The sequence below is a fragment of the Podarcis pityusensis genome, assembly GCF_964106645.2.
Source record: "Podarcis pityusensis genome assembly, chromosome: 4".
Taxonomy (NCBI): domain Eukaryota; kingdom Metazoa; phylum Chordata; class Lepidosauria; order Squamata; family Lacertidae; genus Podarcis; species Podarcis pityusensis.
The window spans coordinates 8,055,813-8,075,474 of record NC_138027.1 but is presented as its reverse complement, the minus strand read 5'-3'; the positions used below and the strand labels follow the sequence as shown (position 1 = coordinate 8,075,474).

At 46.5% G+C, this 19,662-nt stretch overlaps 1 protein-coding gene and 1 long non-coding RNA gene across 6 annotated transcripts in view; one reads left to right on the top strand and one right to left on the bottom strand.

Moving 5' to 3' along the window:
- FCHSD2 (FCH and double SH3 domains 2) overlaps window positions 1-19,662 on the bottom strand; it is a 149,213-nt gene that overhangs the window by 6,095 nt on the left and 123,456 nt on the right. For 4 of the 5 annotated variants that reach the window (XM_081002016.1, XM_081002017.1, XM_081002013.1 and 1 more), the window contains exons 13-18: window positions 15,246-15,407; window positions 8,390-8,524; window positions 6,080-6,163; window positions 5,737-5,914; window positions 3,870-4,090; window positions 216-345 (exon numbers count right to left, since the gene is read on the bottom strand). In XM_081002016.1, coding sequence (XP_080858142.1) covers window positions 216-345; window positions 3,870-4,090; window positions 5,737-5,914; window positions 6,080-6,163; window positions 8,390-8,524; window positions 15,246-15,407 — 910 coding nt within the window. The remainder of the gene's footprint in view (window positions 1-215; window positions 346-3,869; window positions 4,091-5,736; window positions 5,915-6,079; window positions 6,164-8,389; window positions 8,525-15,245; window positions 15,408-19,662) is intronic. The other variant, XM_081002015.1, reaches the window with a different exon arrangement.
- On the top strand, window positions 352-2,534 carry LOC308475505. The gene is made up of 2 exons (XR_013985273.1): window positions 352-909; window positions 1,058-2,534. It is a non-coding gene; the product is annotated as an uncharacterized lncRNA (long non-coding RNA).

Genomic DNA, 19,662 nt, shown 5'->3' with positions numbered 1-19,662 from the left:
CCCAGCTCCTGGTGCATGGCATTATACTGTGTAAGCGACTGATTGCAGGACTTTGAAAAGTCAGAAGGGCAAACCCCAGTGGTTTGCATTGCTCCCTGCTACAACCTTATATTAAACCTGCTCCATCACCTTACAAAATTTGGCTATTCTCTCGTGCAGGGTACACAGAGACACCCAGGCTCTCATCTTAATGCTAGAGCTTTCATCTCTCTTACCATTTGTTGTTGGAGACCTTGGGAAATACTGGGAGCTTCTCTTATCAGGGCTGTGGAAAGGACTGGTTGGAGGCTGGTCATAGAGCGGCAGTGGCGCCAGAGAATTCTGGGGTGCTGGAGATAGAGATACCTGCAAGACAAGGAATAAATAGTAGGAAGAGCTGCGACAAAGTAAACCGGGTAGTTTCTGCCTACAAAGAATCGCGCCTGCATAGTAGGCTCTTTTCAGGGTTATATTAGCAAACCATTTCAAACGATAGGAATAGAAGCATTCATTCATTCACCGTAATTCTGCGACCGGCAAAAATGTTTTGTTATTTATGAATACTATCCAAGACCGATTTGTCACAGTGATCCAAGGTGATCAAACAAGAAGTTAAAAGGATTACTTTGTAAGCTGCTTTTGGCTTCACAGGAAAAAAAGGAAGAAAGTCAGACACGCATTATGTAAACAAAAGCATAACAATTTTTTTTTTAAAAAACCCCAGTGCACTGAAAACAAATTTAAAAGCAAGACACTGAAATTGAGATTACTGTATTTTTCGCTCCATAAGACACACTTTTTACCTCCTAAAAAATAAGGGGAAATGTGTGTGCGTCTTATGGAGCGAATGCAGGCAGGAGGCTCTGATCAGCACTCCCTTTAAAGAGCCGCGTGGAGCGTGTGTGTGGTTCTTGGGGGCTTTTCCGCGAGGTGGGAGAAGGCAAGCCCATCAGTCCCTTCTCCCACCTCCCTCCCCGAGGAGGGAGAAGGGCAGACCGTCAGTCCCTTCTCCCACCTTGGGGGAAAGCCCCCAAGAGCTGCACTCCCTTTAAAGAGCCACGCGGGGCTTTTCCGCGAGGTGGGAGAAGGGACTGACGGGCTGCCCTCTGTCCCTTCCCACACCTCCCGGAAAAGCCAGCAAGAGCCGCTGCCAGGCTCTGCTCAGCGCTCCCTTGTAAGGGCTCCCTTTCGTCCCTAGTCCGCTTTGCTGGGAAGCCAGCAGAAGAGGCACTGCACAGCTATCGCTCTTGCTCTGCTGGCTTCAGCGAGAGCTGCGCAGCTTGCTCTGCTGGCTTCTCAGTGAAGCAGGAGGAGGGACGGAAGGGTTTAAAGCAAGAAAGCGAGAGCCGCTTACATGCTCTGCGCAGAATATTTTTTTCTTGCTTTCCCCCTCTAAACTAGGTGCGTCTATGGTCAGGTGCGTCTTATGGAGCGAAAAATATGGCACTTAAAAACAGCAGAGATATAAAATATCAAGCTAGAAAAATCTATACTAAAAAGCAGAATAAAACAATTTTAGGGAGGCCAGGAGGGTTCATGTAGACCTCCTGAGGGAGATAACTCCACAGCTGGAGATAGTTTCATGGGCACATCTGCAGGGCATTTGCAGAGCTTCCCCCAAAGCTCCTTGCTCATTGAAATCTCCCTGTGTACCAGAGAACCCACAGAGCTCTGGGCTACAGGCCTCTCCGCCAATTAAGCAGTATCAAAGGAGTGTGTGCCCTCGTGTGTGTAAATGCAGCATGGAGTTGCAGCCAAGTCCAGTCCCGTGGCGTGTAACTGAAAGATGCAAGTGGCCAAAAGCACACATTTGCCACGTGCGTGGTTTACAGAATCAGTGTGCTACAGCGGAGACTTGAGTTCGAATCTCCGCTTGACTATTCTTTTTTTAAAAAAAAACAAATGCATGGGTTGCTTCATAGTGCAAAGCGGTCGAAGTGGTGCAAAAGATAAAGGCCACGAAGTTCACTGGGTGTGTTTTCAGCCCATGCCGCCACACAGGAACAGCCCCACATGCATCACCCTTCACTCCTTGGAGAAAGAGGAGGCAACAAACAAACAAACAAAGGAAAGACGTTTTTAATGTAAAAGAAAGCAAGGAAGCAAGTTCAACAATAAAAAGTTGACTCACTACCCCAAAATGAAGGCACATTTTTCAGAAATGAACACACTAGGCTAGAACTGGCAATTCTCCTGCTGCCAAGCTCTGTTTGATCTCTCAATGTACCACACAGAGATTAATTACAGGAAGGAGACGGGGAACTTCCTTCTTCTGCCTCTTATTTCCTTTTTGCCCCTCACCACTCCTTTCATTCTTTGTGCACATCTGCTGTTAACCTTTGCCAATGTTCGAAGCACGATTAATATTAAATGGACTCGGGCAAAGAAAGCTGAGGGCTGGGGCCTTCGTTTGCAATTCTCCAAAAACCTCCCATTTACGCTGGCATTTAAAGATCTCACAAGCAGCTACTGCCCCGAATCATAGGGGGAAAGTTAGGATCAGGTGGCTGTTACAACTTCCACAAAGGGATCCCAGGGTTTTGATGAGCACTTACTAGGACTACGGAGCACAGAGGTACTGAAATAAGTGATCCTTACTAGTTCTGTCAGCCCATAATGTGGTCTCGTCCTTGTAGAGCAGGCATGGGAAACCTTCAGGTCCAGTATACCTGAAGGAGTGTCTCCACCTCCATCGTTCTGCCCAGACATTGAGGTCCAGCGCCGAGGGCCTTCTGGCAGTTCCCTCATTGCGAGAAGCAAAGCTACAGGGAACCAGGCAGAGGGCCTTCTCGGTAGTGGCACCCGCCCTGTGGAACACCCTCCCACCAGATGTCAAAGAGAAAAATAAATACCAAACTTTTAGAAGATATCTGAAGGCAGCCCTGTTTAGGGAAGCTTTTAATGTTTAATAGGTTATTGCATTTTAGCATTTTGTTGGAAGCCACCTAGAGTGGCTGGGGAAACCCAGTCGGATGGGCGGGGTATAAATAATAAATTATTATTAAATTATTACTATTTTTGGCTCCACAGGCCAGATTCTCATCGGGGCTGGCTCCACAGGTCAAATTTGATTGGTGGAGGGAGCTGCCCATCTGTCCATCACTTGATGTCACAATGACATTCAGGATTTCAAAACACCTTGCAACTCACTGCTAAAACAAAGCCCCTCCCCCATTTTTAGCAGGCAATTCTGATGCAAACCCCTTCCTGGATCAGGAAGGTGTTGCTGTTGCTGTTATTAACAACAACAACAACAACAACAACAACAATTTTATTATGTATACCCCATCCATCTGGCTGGGTTTCCACAGCCACTCCGGGTGGCTTACAGAACATTTGCATGGCATCACCTGTTAAAATGAAGATCTCCCCCTTTCTACTTTTAGCAGGGGTTCAGAAATGGGATCCCCTGCTAAAATGAGTGGGGGCGGGGAGGAACTTTTGTTTTAGGAGAGGGACTTCCATGCAGGATCTTTCTGGAATCAGGAAGGGCTTTGCAACTTGCCAAGATGAACGGGATGGAACCCTGCTGCTTTGGCTGTGCGCCTCTGGTGACGCACACATGTAGGTGGAGCTTCTTTCAAACATTACACCTCTGCTGGATGTGTCATTGTGCAGAATGCTGCAAGCAGACCTTTTCGACAAATCCAGCAATCAAAGCTTGCCAGTGTTAAAGCGGTATGCCACCTGGCTCCTGAGCTAGGAGAGGAAGAGATTAGCTCCCAGATACTTGCCTGCCTTTGTTGCAGCGTTAAGGGCACTCTCTGAAAAGCACAACTGTCTAGTGAAACAGGGGAAATGTGGCAATTGCTGATTACATTGTGGCCGAACAAGCCTTTGTCCAGTCCCATGCATGTCCATTCAGGACACGGGCAAAATTCTTCCCATACCTGAGCATCCACAACGCACTGAATCTCTCCATTTTCCGAGGCGGTTAGCTCTTCTACTAGTACAGATGGGAAGACCCCGACACATCCGTTGAACTCCCCTTCCCAGAAGCCATCATCGTCCTGGTTTTCTTTGTTCAAGATCCGGATTATCGCTCCCTCCGGGAAGGAAAGTTCGTCGTCTGTCTGCCCCTCGTAATCATAAAGTGCTTTTACAAAACATACTGGGAAAGAAATGGCAAATGTCATGATACAAGAATCTGACAAGGTTCGAAACGTGTTTTAGCTGAATGTGCTTCCTAGATCAGTTTCTGCTGGAATCCTAAGGGTGGCTCCTGGAGCTTTTCCCAGCACAGCTATACAGTGGTACCTCGGGTTACATATGCTTCAGGTTACATACACTTCAGGTTACAGACTCCGCTAACCCAGAAATAGTACCTCGGGTTAAGAACTTTGCTTCAGGATGAGAACAGAAATCGTGCTCCGGCGGCGCGGCAGCAGCAGGAGACCCCCATTAGGTAAAATGGTGCTTCAGGTTAAGAACAGTTTCAGGTTAAGAACAGACCTCCAGAACGAATTAAGTACTTAACCCGAGGTACCACTGTACGACTTGGGGGGGGGGGGGGTCATATGTAAAAAGCAGCGTTGTAAGTGGCTGAATGTGCCCGTTTTGTTATTTACTTACTACAGTGGTACCCCGGGTTACATATGCTTCGGGTTACATATACTTCAGGTTACAGACTCCGCTAACCCAGAAATAGTACCTCGGGTTAAGAACTTTGCTGCAGGATGAGAACAGAAATCGTGCTCCGGCAGCGCGGCGGCAGCGGGAGGCCCCATTAGCTAAAGTGGTGCTTCAGGTTAAGAACGGACCTCTGGAAAGAATTAAGCACGTAACCAGAGGTACCACTGTACTTCAGTTTCTATCCTGCCCTTCATTAGTTTATGATCCCAGAACTGGTTACAGAATACAACAAAAATATTCAAGCAGCAAGCTAAAACAATCAGTTTGGAGTCGTATATTAAACAGGCAAGTTTTCCGCCGGTGACAAAAGCTGGACAATAGTGGTGCTTGTGGGAGAGGTTTACGGATCATCTGGGCTACCATTTATCTTTCAATAACACCCACAATGTAACTGGCTGGGCCTTTGCAAAGTATAGTTGTTGTATGCAGTTGCTGTATGCAGGTATCAGGCAAAAGATACGAAAGATCTTCACATATGCCTTTGCAAAATATAGTTGCTGTATGCAGGTATCAGACGAAAGAACTTAAGACAAGGATTCCTGGAATAATACCTTATTTCACCCTGCTGGGCTTCGTCAGCATAGTATGCTTGGGTGTATGCAACTATACTCTGCAAAGGCCTATGTGGAACATTACAAAGAAAAAGTTCATTTTCTGCAAGTACTGCTCCTTAAAGTTGTCGCGTCTGACACTTGTATTTGTAAAGACATACGTGGAACACAAAAAAGCTTCTATTTGGACATTACGTATATAAGAACTGATCTATTTGTATTTCCTGTTTAACTGTTGGTCTTTAATTGCTTCTACTTAATTTGATAATGTGAAAAGAGGTATGTTTATATGATGTATGAAGAATTCAGATAGTTAAACACAGCCAGTTACATTGTGGGTGTCATTGTCAGTTGGATTTACGTAACTATAGGTTTGATAGTGTTGTGTACCACTTATCTTTCAGCAAACGAAATTGTTCTTAAACATTGCTTCCATTTATCTATGGCGTGTTTTAATCAATCTGCAAGCTGTCTTTGAGTAGTAAAAGAGTGCGACTCAAAACTTATGGAATAAACGTTCGCCACCTGAAGGACTGGAGCTCATCGCAAAACACCAGAAGTTGCTGGCACTCACCGCTGGAGTCTCCGTTGAGGCTCCCTGAGACCAGCTCGGCTTCCGTTGAATTACTAGAAGTGTGAGACCGACTGTCCAACGCCGCCAGTGATTGCAACATGCTCAGGAGACTGTTGGAAGTTGGGAACTGCAGGTACTTCTCTGGGACGTAGCCCACGTGGCCAGACTTATTCCGTGCCTGCGGGAGTTGAGAAAATGAAAGGCTTAAGAGAAGGGGGCAAATGGATGGAGGAGCATATATATATACACCTTTCTGTCTTCCTTTTCCGTTAAAAAAGGGGCAACCTACCACCCGCCACGGCCCTTTCAACATGCCACAACAACAGGAAAAGCAAAATGATACCTTTACCCAATCTTCCATATCTCCATCTTCAATAACTTCCAAAACTTCATGTTCCTCAATGGTTAACTCGTCTGGCTGGGAAGCCTGTGGTGAAGAAGAGCGATAAATATCTTGGCATATAGATACTAAGGCTCAGGCAAACGCAACTTGTAATGGGTCAATCTTAGCAGGGGAAGGATCAAGGATGCCACTCCCTAGTTGAAGCAGCCGTCAAGCGATTTCTTGAAATCTATTCACAACTGAAAGAGTACCTTCTCCCATATTAACCAGGTGCAGTTAATTATCACGCTTCCTAGAAACCTATTTCCTCAGGATGTGCATGCCCCCCAAATTCGCCTTGTATTTGTAACCTGGTCATTAAAAAAAAATAAAAATCTGCCAGAGATGGAAGGTCCTACCAGAGAGGAATGGCAAGCTAAGCTGATGGACTCTGCTGAAATGGCAAAGCTGACTGGAAAACTCAGGAACCAAGAGGACAAAAACTTTTTAAAAGGATGGGGAAAATTTATAACGTATCTAGGAGACCACTGCAAGCAGATGGAAGCATTAGCAGGATTTTAATTTCACTTGTAATGTAGCAGATACCATGGATAATTTGGATTGACATAAAATATAGAGTATGGAATAATATGCAGTTGTAAATGTTGATAATAGGACGCATGGAAGGGGTTGGGGGGGGGAGTCGCGAGATTCAGAGTAATCTCTATATATGGATACGCATTTGGATCGTTATAATTTTATATTCGTAAAATCAAATAAAAATGATTTAAAAGAATCTGATCTGTTTATATACAGCTCTCTGTTCCCTCTGCCTCGATATGTGCTCTGGATTTGAAGCCGCGCTATAAAATGAATCTCTGTGTCCCTCATTCTCTATAGCGGAGAACCAAAAAACGACTATGGCTTTTCCCACTTTTGGAAATCTCTTTGGGAAATTCAGGAGCTGCTCCTCTGAAAGGGGCCAGAGCCGATGCAAAACAGTCCCTTCCTCCAAACGCAGTGCATTCATTCTAACCGAAACCTAGTGCTTCACGCTGAGGTCTGCTAAGGATGCTTTGATTTTGAACACAGCTGAGGCTTCATTGATGTCAAAGTCGGTATGATCATTTGTTTACCAAGGCCTCTCCCTCTTCCCGGAAGGGAGGGGTTGTGAGTGGGAGCAGCTTCCCGCAGCAGCCGGGAGGCGTATTCGGCTCCTTGCTTCTGATTTGCCCTGCTGCCGCGACCATGCCCTTCAGCCGGCCAATAGGGCTGGCTGGTGGGCGGGGTTAGCTGCATTTAAGCAGCCACTGCAGCACTCTGTCCCCAGTCTGTTCCTGCTTGCATCAGATCTCCCGCCCTCCCTCCCTTTAGGTCAGTTTCCTCTGCAGATTGACCTTGCTATGGACTTCGGTTGGTTGCCTTAGTTGCCCAAGGGACCTGGTAGGACTTTTTTTTATCCGTTTGGCAAATTGGCACCAGCCTCTTGGTTTTTTCGCCTACCTCGTAGCAACTCATCACAACTTTGGCGGTTAGGCATTGGAATATGTGTACTGTGTTGGAGGATTGGGTATGCCCATCATCTACCCCTCCTCTTTTGGGTATTCCGTTAAAGGAATCCGGCGGTCGTGGATCCTGTCCGATGCCCTGCTGGTGGCTAGGGCCATGGCACGACCCCTTGTGATGTCATGGGGAAGCTTCCAGTTGTATTTGCATCAACAAGCTCCTCCCACTGGTTGTTAACCCTGAAATGACTCCTTGCTGAGCGGGGTGGAGTCATGTATTGCTGTTTTATCCAGTGCCTAAGCCAATACTACTCACATGCTGTAACCAATAAAGTTGTGGCCTTATTTTGCCCATTAACCAAAAATAATGTGTCTTTGTGTCTTATTATAATCCTATGCGGTCCAGTATACCTGAAGGAGCATCTCCACCTCCATCGTTCTGCCCGGACACTGAGGTCCAGCACCGAGGGCCTTCTGGTGGTTCCCTCCCTGCGAGAAGCCAAGTTACAGGGAACCAGGCAGAGGGCCTTCTCGGTAGTGGCGCCCACCCTGTGTAACACCCTCCCATCAGATGTCAAAGAGAAAAATAACTACCAAACTTTTAGAAGCCATCTGAAGGCAGCCCTGTTTAGGGAAGCTTTTAATGTTTAATAGGTTATTGTATTTTAATGTTTTGTTGGAAGCCGCCCAGAGCGGCTGGGGAAACCCAGCCAGATGGGCAGGGTATAAATAAATTATTATTATTATTATTATTATTATTATTATTATTATTATTATGCAGGTGGCGGGTGCTCGACTCACAACAAGATCGCGCCCTTTTACATACCTTGTACGAGTAAACAACTTTGCAGGTCAACGGGTAGTTTCTGAGCGTACCAGAAGGACTGGAGCTGCTGTCATCAAAAGCATCCATGCCATCTTCCAGCTCTTCCCCGTCTTCCTTTTCCATGTCAACATTTAGCTAATACGAGAGAGATTGGAAGAGGAAAAACCTGTCACAATTATAAGGTAAAGGGACCCCTGACCATTAGGTCCAGTCGTGGCCGACTCTGGGGTTGCGGTGCTCATCTCGCTTTATTGGCCAAGGGAGCTGGCGTATAGCTTCCGGGTCATGTGGCCAGCAGGACTAAGCCGCTTCTGGCGAACCAGAGCAGTGCACGGAAATGCCGTTTACCTTCCCGCCGGAGCGGTACCTATTTATCTACTTGCACTTTGACGTGCTTTCGAACTGCTAGGTTGGCAGGAGCAGGGACCGAGCAACGGGAGCTCACCCCGTCGTGGGGATTCGAACCGCCGACCTTCTGATCGGCAAGTCCTAGGCTCTGTGGTTTAACCTACAGCGCCACCCGCATCCCACAATTATACCTACAACCTAAAGGGAACACCAGAAGGACACTTGCCAAGTGAGGATCCAAAAGCAAAGGCAGCAAGGGGACCGAGCTGTTGAGATAACAACATTATTTGCCAAGAAGCTGTTTAGGCACCACTGCTGCCCAAACCATTTCATTTTACCTTGGATATTATTCCAGCTGTGAAGTCAGTTATGAAAAAAGGCACCAATTCAAAAAGGTGTGAATTGCCTTGTACGTCATGAATGAGTTAGAAAGCGAACGACAAGTTGGCCTGTGTGTTCCTTCCCTCCTATGGAAATTCACTCTGTGTGTCTCTCTCCTTCCCTCTTCTACGTACAGAAGCAGCTGCGCTACTTTGTGGATGGCAAACCTCTCAGACTGCCATGCACGTGAATCTTCCGCCTCCTGTTCGGAAGCCCCGAGTCGCTTGCAGTACCTGCCATGTCTCAGTTTGACCATCCATGGAGAAAAGCATTACCGTATTTTTTGCTCTATAGGACGCACCTTTCCCCCTCCAAAAATTAAGGGGAAATGTCTGTGCGTCCTATGGAGCGAATGCAGGCTCCTTGGCGCTCCAGAGGCTACGCGTCCCTTTCACTGAAGCCTGGAGAGCGAGAGGGGTCAGTGCGCACCGACCCCTCTCGCTCTCCAGGCTTCAGGGATAGCCACCTGAAGCCTTTGGAGCGCAGCGGGAACTCGCGCTGTGCTCTGAATGCTTCGGGTTCCTTTTGCTGAAGCCGGGAGAGCAAGACTCTCCCGGCTTCAGCAGAGAGGGAAAGCTGCGCAGCGCCCCTTCAGCCAAGTGGGAGGAGAAATGGAAGGGTCTCCGTTTCTCCTGCCGCTTCGCTGAAGGGGCGCTGAGCAGAGAGGGGGAGATTTTTTTTTTCTTGTTCTCCCCTCTAAAACAAGGTGTGTCCTATATTCGGGTGCGTCCTATAGAGCGAAAAATACGGTAGTTTTTTTGTACGCAGGGAGAGGCTGTAGCACAAAGAGAGTCAGGAATCTCCTCTTTTTCTCCCACCAGTCGAAAAATCCTGGAAACAACTCTCTCCAGACAATCCTGGCTCGGCATCCTCAAAAGAACGGAATGTGACTGCTGACAACTTCAGCGTGCACCACAGACAGTGCAGAGTGCTGCCAGCAAACAGAAGTGGCTCTATTTTGCATTTCCTATCTTTTGGTGTTCCAGCGGTCTGGTCCTTACGCCAGCGTTTCTCAAACCTCTGGTATCTGGGAGGACTTACAACATTACTAGAATTGAAAACTGGAGGCATGCTCCATTCTTTCACATTCTAAGCCCTTAGGGTCAAAACTTCTAGCACTTTCAAGTTTTGTAACCCATGTGGCCTGAAGACAACTGTATGTTAATTACCCCTCAGTTTCCACATGAAGAGGCAATTGACAATCAGATTATCCAATGGATTTATGGACCCTAAATGCCTGAGAAGCTTCAGGGCAGGAAGTCCTGGAACTGGATATCTCCTTTTTAAACCAAGAGACTCTTTCCGGTTTACATGAATTTGTGGGAAAACAAATAAGAGCCTGGATTCTGCAGCCACTTAGGGCCCTTTTACACAATCACCTATGCTGAGCAGCTTGCAATGCAGTCGTCCAAAAAGATTTAACCGGCCTCCAAGGTGTTGCATGTACAATTGTTAATTCAGAAACTAGGGGTGACAACATTTGCTGCCTCTTGAATCCTTTGTATTTCACGCAAGGGAAAAGTAAATGTGCAAACCAAGCAGGAGGGTTAGCTCTGGTGGGCATTTCTCCCAATTCCATAGAGAAACAGTCACCAGGGAAGTCAAGAAAGAGGTGTGGCAAGAGGCAGGATTTTGATCTCACTTGTAGTGTAACAATTATCATGGAAAATATGAATTGATATAATAGTGCGGAAGAAGAAGCAGTTTTAATTGTTTAAAACGGGACTCCAGGGAGGGGGTAAGTCCTGAGATTCGGAGGAATCTCTGTATATGGTTATGTATTTGAAATTTTAAATAATTTTGTATTGTAAAACCTAGTAAAAATGATGATGATTATTTTTGAAGAGTCACATCTGGAAATTATGAAGTGGTTCTCTGTGCACATGAGTACAGTCGTGCCTTGGAAGTCAAACGGAATCCATTCCGGAAGTCCGTTCGACTTCCAAAACGTTCGGAAACCAAAGCACAGCTTCTGATCGGAAAAAATAGTTTGCAAACCAGAACAGTCTCTTCCGGGTTTGCGGCATTTGGGAGCCAAAATGTTCGGGAACTAAGCTGTTCCAAAACCCAAGGTACAACTGTATTTGATCAAGTGAGGCTAAGCAATGGGATGTCAGCAAAGCATATGCACAGCTCCAAAACAGCCTGGAAGCCACTGCTCCTGCACAGGGAAGCTGGAATCCCAAGAAGAATGCCAAAGAAATGCCAACCTGCAGAATGTAAACAAGTACCCAGTGCCCCCTCACGCTTCGAAAACATCACTTTGAAGCAGAATAAACATTTTAAGAAATAAATCAATAAATCAAAGAATGCTAGCAGGATGTAATTGAATAGGAAGTGTACTGGACATTCTACTGAAAGTTTAAGATTCTAAACCAAAAATGTTTTTTTTAAAACAACAACCAATTGGAAGCCTGCATTTATTTATTTTTTAATGTGCAATACAACTGCTGGCAGCCTGTAAATGTCACAAGCTAGAAGCTGGCTCCACTCTGCTGCAATTGCTATTGCCAGTTCAGCAGCTTGTAGTCCTATAAAACGTGGAACACAACCAGACTGTGCCTACAGACACCTTTGTTGTAATTTAAAACACAGGGTGATAGCTACCTGAAGTCATGAACAGCCTAGAGAACCACCAAAATGAATAGACTTAAGTTCATTTATTTCAATTGTCTTTTCAGAGTATGAGTAATTTTGGATATCATTCATTTACAAATATGCTCATTTGTGAACGGCAAACATTTTGAGGAGGGTGGAGGAGAGGTGCTTAAATGTGCAATGTGCAAAGCAGAACAAGCAGTATTCAGGATATAGGAAAACTAGAACTGGAATAAATTGTAATTTTTGAGGGCGGGAGGAGGAAGTTATTATTGTGGAAGAATTCCGAAACCAGACTCAAAATTGTAAATAACAAATCCATGTATGCTTGATACTCTAACTGGATCTCTTGATCTTTCTAAAATGAATCTGCAAGAACCTATGTGTTCATAAAGGGCAATCCTCGCCTGTCCTACATTTCTGTGCAAGTATATGGGAAAGCTGGCTGTCCGTAGCAATCTGCCACACACAGTAAGTAGGCATCAGGGGAAAACAATGCTGTCCAGGGTTGTAAAGACTGCGGAGAGAATAATTGGGTGCACTCTTCCCACCTTGGATCAAATCTGTGCTTCCAGGTGCCATAAGAAAGCTGCAGAGATAGCGCAGGATAGTGCGCACCCCGGAAATGATCTCTTTCAGCTTCTGCCTTCTGGAAGAAGGTCCAGGGTTATAAAGACCAGGACTAGCCGCCTGAGAAACAATTTCTATTCAAATGTAGTTTTGGTTTTAAACGCAGTGTAAGGAGTCTCTATGGGAGTATATTGTATTTAAGAATGGGGTATCAGAGTTTTTAGGGGGTTAACCAGGCTGGGATAGCAGGCTTGTTGGTTTTTGAATGTCTTATGTAGATGTTTCCAATTTCGTTGTTCTGTATGGGACAATGACAATAAAAGATTATCGTATCGTATCAGCAACTGGGACAATTCCATGCCTCTCCTGCTACATCCTCTAGGTGCCATTCCGCTAAAGTAGTGAGGTGCGAACAAGCCCTGGCTGTGGCCACAGAACTTTGCAGCTTGGAAAGTGGTGGCAGGGCCTAACCCACCAGCCTTCACTGCTTCCTCAAAGTGAGCCTACAGTAAAATGACTTACTGACGAAAGCTCTGCACAACCTGCAGATGAAGAACGAAGGGGCCTCGGTGGTATTAGCAAAGGTAACATGCCAAAAGCTGCTGTCTGAACAACTTGGATCAATGACGCATGAGGCTTTCCTGCCCTGAGACAACTGTTCCAACGTGATCCATTGGAGAGCTCCAGAGCTTTCTGTAAGGGATCTTCAAATCCATCAGGTCTCATGTTGCTTCAGTGGCACACTGAAACGTTTTTGCTGCCACAAGTGACTACATGGGCTGTTTCTTGCAGTCAGATTATCCCCCTCTACGCATTAAATAACAAAGGCAGGCCAAAGGAGTATCTTACTGGGAAATGGATTCTGTAATAGCATACAATCTTGGACTATAGTCCATGAACGCTTATGCCATAAGTTTGCTGGCTTGTAAAACGCCATCTTTTAGTTGCTGTTGCAACAGCCTAACACTGCTACCCCTCTTGAAACTGATTCTTTAGTAAGCATTTTGACAGGCTAAATATTGAACTTTCAAGCTGCTTGAGGGACGCTATTCTCTTATTTAGAATTTGTTCGGCACACAGCTGTCAAGAACCTCTTGAAAAAAATGGGTCTGCAAATGCAAAGAACACAAATGTACCTTTGCTAAGCTACGTTTGGTAAGGAATGGCAGAAATAGCTTTGCTGTTGTCATTTTTTTAATCGCACGTGCCCCTAGGGAATGTACAACAGAGAACAAGAATGAGACAGTCAGGTATTTTTGTTTCGGAAACTCGCACCTTTAACTGCTGTAAAAAAAGCCAGCTTCTAGCTAACTCCAGCATGCCCGCCAAGGGCAAGCCAGGAAGCTGGCTAGAGGGAGTGTGTGTCAAAGGGGGGAAATGGAAATTAGATTTTATCCTCCCACACTTCAGCATCTGCCAGTTTGTCAGAGACTGGCAACGGCTATAGATGCCGTTCCAACTGCTGGCATGCTGCACTGGGCAGACGAAGAGAGTTGGGGAGAATCCAGGATTTGCAACAGGAAGGGAAGCGGGGAGCCAAATGAAAGGAGGGAGGGAGAAAGCAGCTTGGAGGAATGAGATGTTTCTTTTTCTGCGTGGTGGTGAAAAGAGATCTAAGGCTTAATCCCCCCAGGCCTCTTCCCAGCAGAAACAAAGCCCAAATTCACTTAAATCCATTTGTGTGCATTCACATTCCTCTTGAGCCTAGCTTCTGCATCCTTTCCAACCCCCAACCCACCCACCATCAAAATGTATACTGTAAGCTCCTTGGAAGAAAGTGGCTTTCTCCCCCCCCCCATATTGCCCTGTCAAGCCAATGTGGTGTAAGGGGGCTGTGTATCTGACACAGGAGCTGAGAGACCAGGGTTCACAACCCCCATTCAGCCATGTGAGTCACCTTGAGACAGTCCCAACCTGCCCTCGTAGGGTTGCTGTGAGGAAAGGCATGAGAGTGACATGCGTCACCTTGAGCTCTTTTGAGGAACGGTGTGATATAAATGTAAGGGGGGGGGGAGAAATGTGCACCTTGATACCAGTTGCAACGGCAGCTTGAATGTAGACCTCGGTTTGCAATTCTGATTATAACCATCTGCAGAAATAAAGCTCTCAGGGACGGTGCTGAGAGAACCCATTGGAAACCTTGCAGGGTTTCCAGAGTGATCCACAGCAGATATAATAGGAATGTGGCAGGAAGGGAGGTGAGGAAAGAAGGAGAGTGGGAGGACTTGGTCAGTGGGCAGGAGTGCTTATTCTCTCCTGCACCCATCTCTCCCACAAAAATGCCCCTCATGGGGATTACTTAGCAATGTGCCTGTGGTTTGCAGTTTCTTGTGAAACCTTTGTCTGGACTACGAAATGCTCGGCTGCGTTGGAGCAGATGCGCTAAGCCAGGGGTGGCCAACTCCCAAGAGACTGCGATCTACTCACAGAATTAAAAACTGGCAGCGATCTTTTGAGCTTTTTTTAGGGAGGAGGAAAGCCCCGTTTTTGGGGAGATCAAGGCTAAGCTCTTGGGAGGGCCACTCACAGATTGCTGAGGAAACAAACAGCCTCACTGAGTAAACTCCGTCTTCCGTTCTGCAGATTGTGCAACATATGATATATTAAAAGGAGATGCAGTTGGCCACCTAGCTACTGGCCGTATAAATCCTCCTGGTATAGAGACAGCCAAAACACATCAATACTCATGAAATCATAACCATACCTTTTGGCTCAGCCCTCTTCCATCTTTCCTGTTATTGGTGTGGCCCTCTATTCCACTTTGATTTGGAATATGCACTCACAGATCTGCTAGGCTGAAGTTAGAAACAGCCACCTCTGATGGTTTCTAACACCCACTGACAACCCGCAATTATCTGTTCCACTTAAGCAGTACCAGAGGAGACGCAGACGCAGACTGTAACTAAGGGTTCAAAAGTAAAGAGGAGGGGAAAGGCAAACGTCATGAAGAGGAATGTACCAAGTGCGAAGAGCCGTTATTGGCCACCGTGGGGAGGCTGGCCCATCTCTCATTCTCCAGTTCCTCCATGACTTGATTCATTGCACTTTTTAGCCAGGTGTCCACTGAAACCCCAATCTGCTTCAGAAGGTCGAGTCGAGCTTCTGCTTTCAGCTTTATTATCTGTTGGTGGAAGGGAAAAAGGAAAGCAATTAGGCTCCTTGCACTTCCTGAGGCACTTGCTTGAGGAAGATTGACGTCAGCAAGAAGATGATGATGATGATAATTATTATTATTATTATTATTATTATTTATACCCCGCTCATCTGGCTGGGCTTCCCCAGCCACTCTGGGCAGCTTCCAACAAAATATTAAAATACCGTAATACATCAAACATTAAAAGCTTCCCTAAACAGGTTTTGAATGAAGTACCTAAAAAGTTTTGAATGAAGTACTGTACATTCCGGTGTATAAGACAACTTTTTAACCCCAGAAAAGAGGTTAAAAAGTCAGAGGTTGTCTTATACGTCGGGCATGGGTGACGTGGAGCGCGCCCCCCGCTGCTGCTGCGGCGGCTCTGAAGCAGCAGTGGCGGCGGCGGCCTCTGCTCCACTCCAGGCGGTTTTCTCCCAGTGCGGAGCCCGCCCCCCTGCTGCTGCTTTGGAAGCAGCGGGCAGCTGACTCGGCTCCGTGCTGGGAGAAAGCCACGTGGAGCGGAGCCCGCCGCCCTTGGTGCTTCCGTGGAGCTGCCCAGCATATTAGGCGACTGGGCTTATAAGACGAACCCCCAAATTGCAGCTGCCGATTTGGGGGGGGGGTGTCTAATATGCCCAGTCGCCTAATACGTGGAATCTACAGTACCTAAAAGAGTTGTTCTCCCTCCCACCCACCATTTTGGGCCCTTCGAGCAGCAGCAAAGGTCCTGCCCGTGGTGCCAGTGCTGAGTGGCGCCGACCTGAAACAGAGCCTTAATGGTGGCATTTCCACCTTTTGTGGAATACTGCACCTGCCTCCCTCATTATTAGCATTCAGGAAGAATTTAAAAACACTCCTGTTCATTCAGGCATTTGATGGCTGAAAGAGACTGTCCCTGGTAATCTTGAAATGATTAGCTGCGAGGGTGTGTGACTGCTTTTAAAGGGCTGATTTAAATAAGTCTTTTATTTATTGTTTTGCTCTCCTGCTTGGTTGCTTGCCACCCCGGGCTCCTTTGGGAATCACAGAGTCGCAGAGTTACAAGGGGCCCAGAGGGTCATCCAGTCCAACCCCCGGCAATGCAGGAATCTCAACTAAAGGGAGATGGGGAGCGATAGAAATCTAATTAATAAATTTCATTCTGCAGCATCTGTAGTACAGAGTTATGGAAGCATTTGCCAAAATACTGTATTTATTCAGAAAATGATTTCTAGATTGCCCTTCATCATATGATTCAAAAGTACGTTACAATACAAATAAAACTGTGTGTGCCGGGGGAGATGTACAGATCACAGCTCTGCACATTCATGATCACAGCCGACTGACACATTTACTATTAGTTGCTATTTGGTTTGAAGGTAGCTCTTAAAAAATAGCTCTTAAAAAAAACGCCCCCTGCATATAGAAAAATAAAAGCTGAATAATACAAGCTCAGAATTCTGAGATCTGCTGGTGGTTTGAGGGCTTCAATTCAGTGGTTAAGAATATGATTTGCATACAGAGGGTCTGTGTTGAATCTCTGGTACGTCCCAGCTAAAAGGAACGCTATAGCAGGGCTGGGGAAGACTTCTCTCTCTGTGCCTAAGACCGTGGAGAGCAGCTGCCATTACTTGGCTAGATGGACAAATAGCCTGATCTCAATGTAAGGCAGTTTCAAATGCTGTCAAAACCTTAAAGCAAAGTGTTAAAAGCTTTGGAAACTAGAAGGAAAGAAGAAGAGAGCAAACATCCCTTGCTTTTCAAACGCAAAGACTAAGGAACAATTTCCACACATTACTGTACCCATCTCATTGCTCACTGCCAGTACTACAACCATCTCTTTGGAAACTTTAAATACAGCAAAGCAGTCTGGAAGGACCTGAAGTTTCTCGTCTCCCAAATATGCCCAAAGTTCAAAGAGATGGCCCAGAAAAGGATTGTGAAACTAGGACATTTACTGCAATGTTATCTTTGGGTGGGCGGTGTTTGGGCCACCTTGCCCACGATAGTGCAACCTCTTGAGAAAAAATTATTGCCACAATTCATTCATTCTAAACACCATTTCAAGGTGATTTACACACAGGAGTTAAAAACACAAAAGCAACAAATACATTTAAAAACAAGGCTAAAACCCTAGCAAGTGGACACGTGGTAAAGACCCATTCATCTGACAGCGAAAGCCTGTAGGAACAAAAATGTCTTCAACTCCTTCCAGAAAGTGAGGCACCCATTGTATCTCAACAGAAATGCTATTTCAGAAAACCTCAGTGTTCTTTCCTTGATGAGTGTTGCACAAGTGTTGTTGACACTCCCTATGTACCACCTTTATTTATCTACGAAATAAAAACAAAGGGTTTCCACAGAGAGCAAACTGTGAACCCTACAACACACCACTACCTTTAACAAAAGCCCAAGCCCCACGCAGATATCTCCCTACTCCATATAAAGGTAAAGGGACCCCTGACCATTAGGTCCAGTCGTGGCCGACTCTGGGGTTGCGGCGCTCATGTCGCTTTACTGGCTGAGAGAGACGGCGTACAACTTCTGGGTCATGTGGCCAGTGTGACTAAGCCGCTTCTGGGGAACCAGAGCAGCGCACAGAAACGCTGTTTACCTTCCCGCCGGAGCAGTACCTCTTTATCTACTTGCACTTTGACGTGCTTTCGAACTGCTAGGTTGGCAGGAGCAGGGACCAAGCAACGGGAGCTCATCCCGTCGTGGGGATTCGAACCGCCGACCTTCTGATCGGCAAGCCCTAGAGGCTCAGTGGTTTAACCCACAGCGCCACCTGCATCCCTTCGCCACTCCATATACAATGCACCTAAAGTTGCCTTGGTCCTCTACCCTGTATACCCACATGTTGGACTTCACATGGGACAAGAAGTCTAGAGGTTATCAAAAGAGGACCCTACTTGTGTGATCTTCACTACAGGATGGAGGAGCACCGTTCACGGATGTCAGGTGAGGCGGGGCACGATCCCCATCAAATCTGAAATGTGGCGGCAGGATGTCTGCATAAGGGTTAAAGGTATACAGCTGGTTTGGGAGCAGCTTGCCAGTGTGCACCATTCCTTCCAGAAATAGTAGGAAACAACAACAACAACTCTTTCCATGTGATGATTTAGACAAGGAAGTGACTCATGAGACCAATCCAGCATCGCTTGAACGTTCCATGGGAAGCAGACTTCATAGTAGCGTGCCCTTGAATTGGAGGGGGTGGGGGAGAAAGGTTCCCACTTCGTTGACCCCAATTTGCAAGGCCTGACAGTGACAAGCATGTATTTTTCAACAAGAACAGCAACCTAAAAGGCATTGGAATACACCATGTAAAAAAACCAGGTTGTACTCCTATTAAGGATTGGAAGGAGGGAATAGGGGAGTGGATGATGGGAGCAAGAGTTCAGGGCAGCGTTTCTGTGGGAAAGAGCACAGCTACTGAACCAGGAAAAGGTTTCTGCATCACAGCCGCTCAGGCAATGTTGCTTATCGCCAAACCGTCGGATTAATGATTTAATGCCACAGATGCAGATTCTCACGGGCAAATTTCTCAAATGAGAAATCAAAATTCTCTCATGCGACAGCGAATGCGTGCCCACACACCGTTTGCCTCCAACTTGCATTAAAATGCCTACTGTCAGATGGCAATGGTGGTTGCTCATGAGTAACCAGTCAGGACTCTGACCTGTCTTTTACAGGTTTTATTTTGGGGCAAAACTATTTACAGTGCAGAACCACAAGTTCATGTCTGCTTCAATCGCTAGCAGAATCCAGGAGTGGTTGTTTCAGGGTCCTCCCCCAACATAAGAGCTTAGTCACCCCCAGCCTTTTCCTTCCTTCTTTGCGTTTTACACCTCTGTGCAAAGTGGGCGATGGAAGAGGCGTGCTTCCCTCCTGGCCGGCTTGGCCAGGAGTGGTGCTGAGGCTCCCAGCAGCATCCTCTAACCCTTTCCCCTCCTTTACCTGGGAGGTGTGGCTTTCCCCACCCTCAGACTGACTAGGTGCGGCACTGGGGTTCCCAGCAGCATCCTCTGGTCCCCTCCCTTCTTCCCCACTGGAGGTGTGGCTTTCCCCACCGCAGGAAGAGGAAGAAGAAGAAGAAGAAGAAGAAGAAGAAGAAGAAGAAGAAGAGGAGGAGGAGGAGGAGGAGGAGTTTGGATTTGATATCCCGCCTTTCACTCCCTTTAAGGAGTCTCAAAGCAGCTAACATTCTCCTTTCCCTTCCTCCCCCACAACAAACACTCTGTGAGGTGAGTGGGGCTGAGAG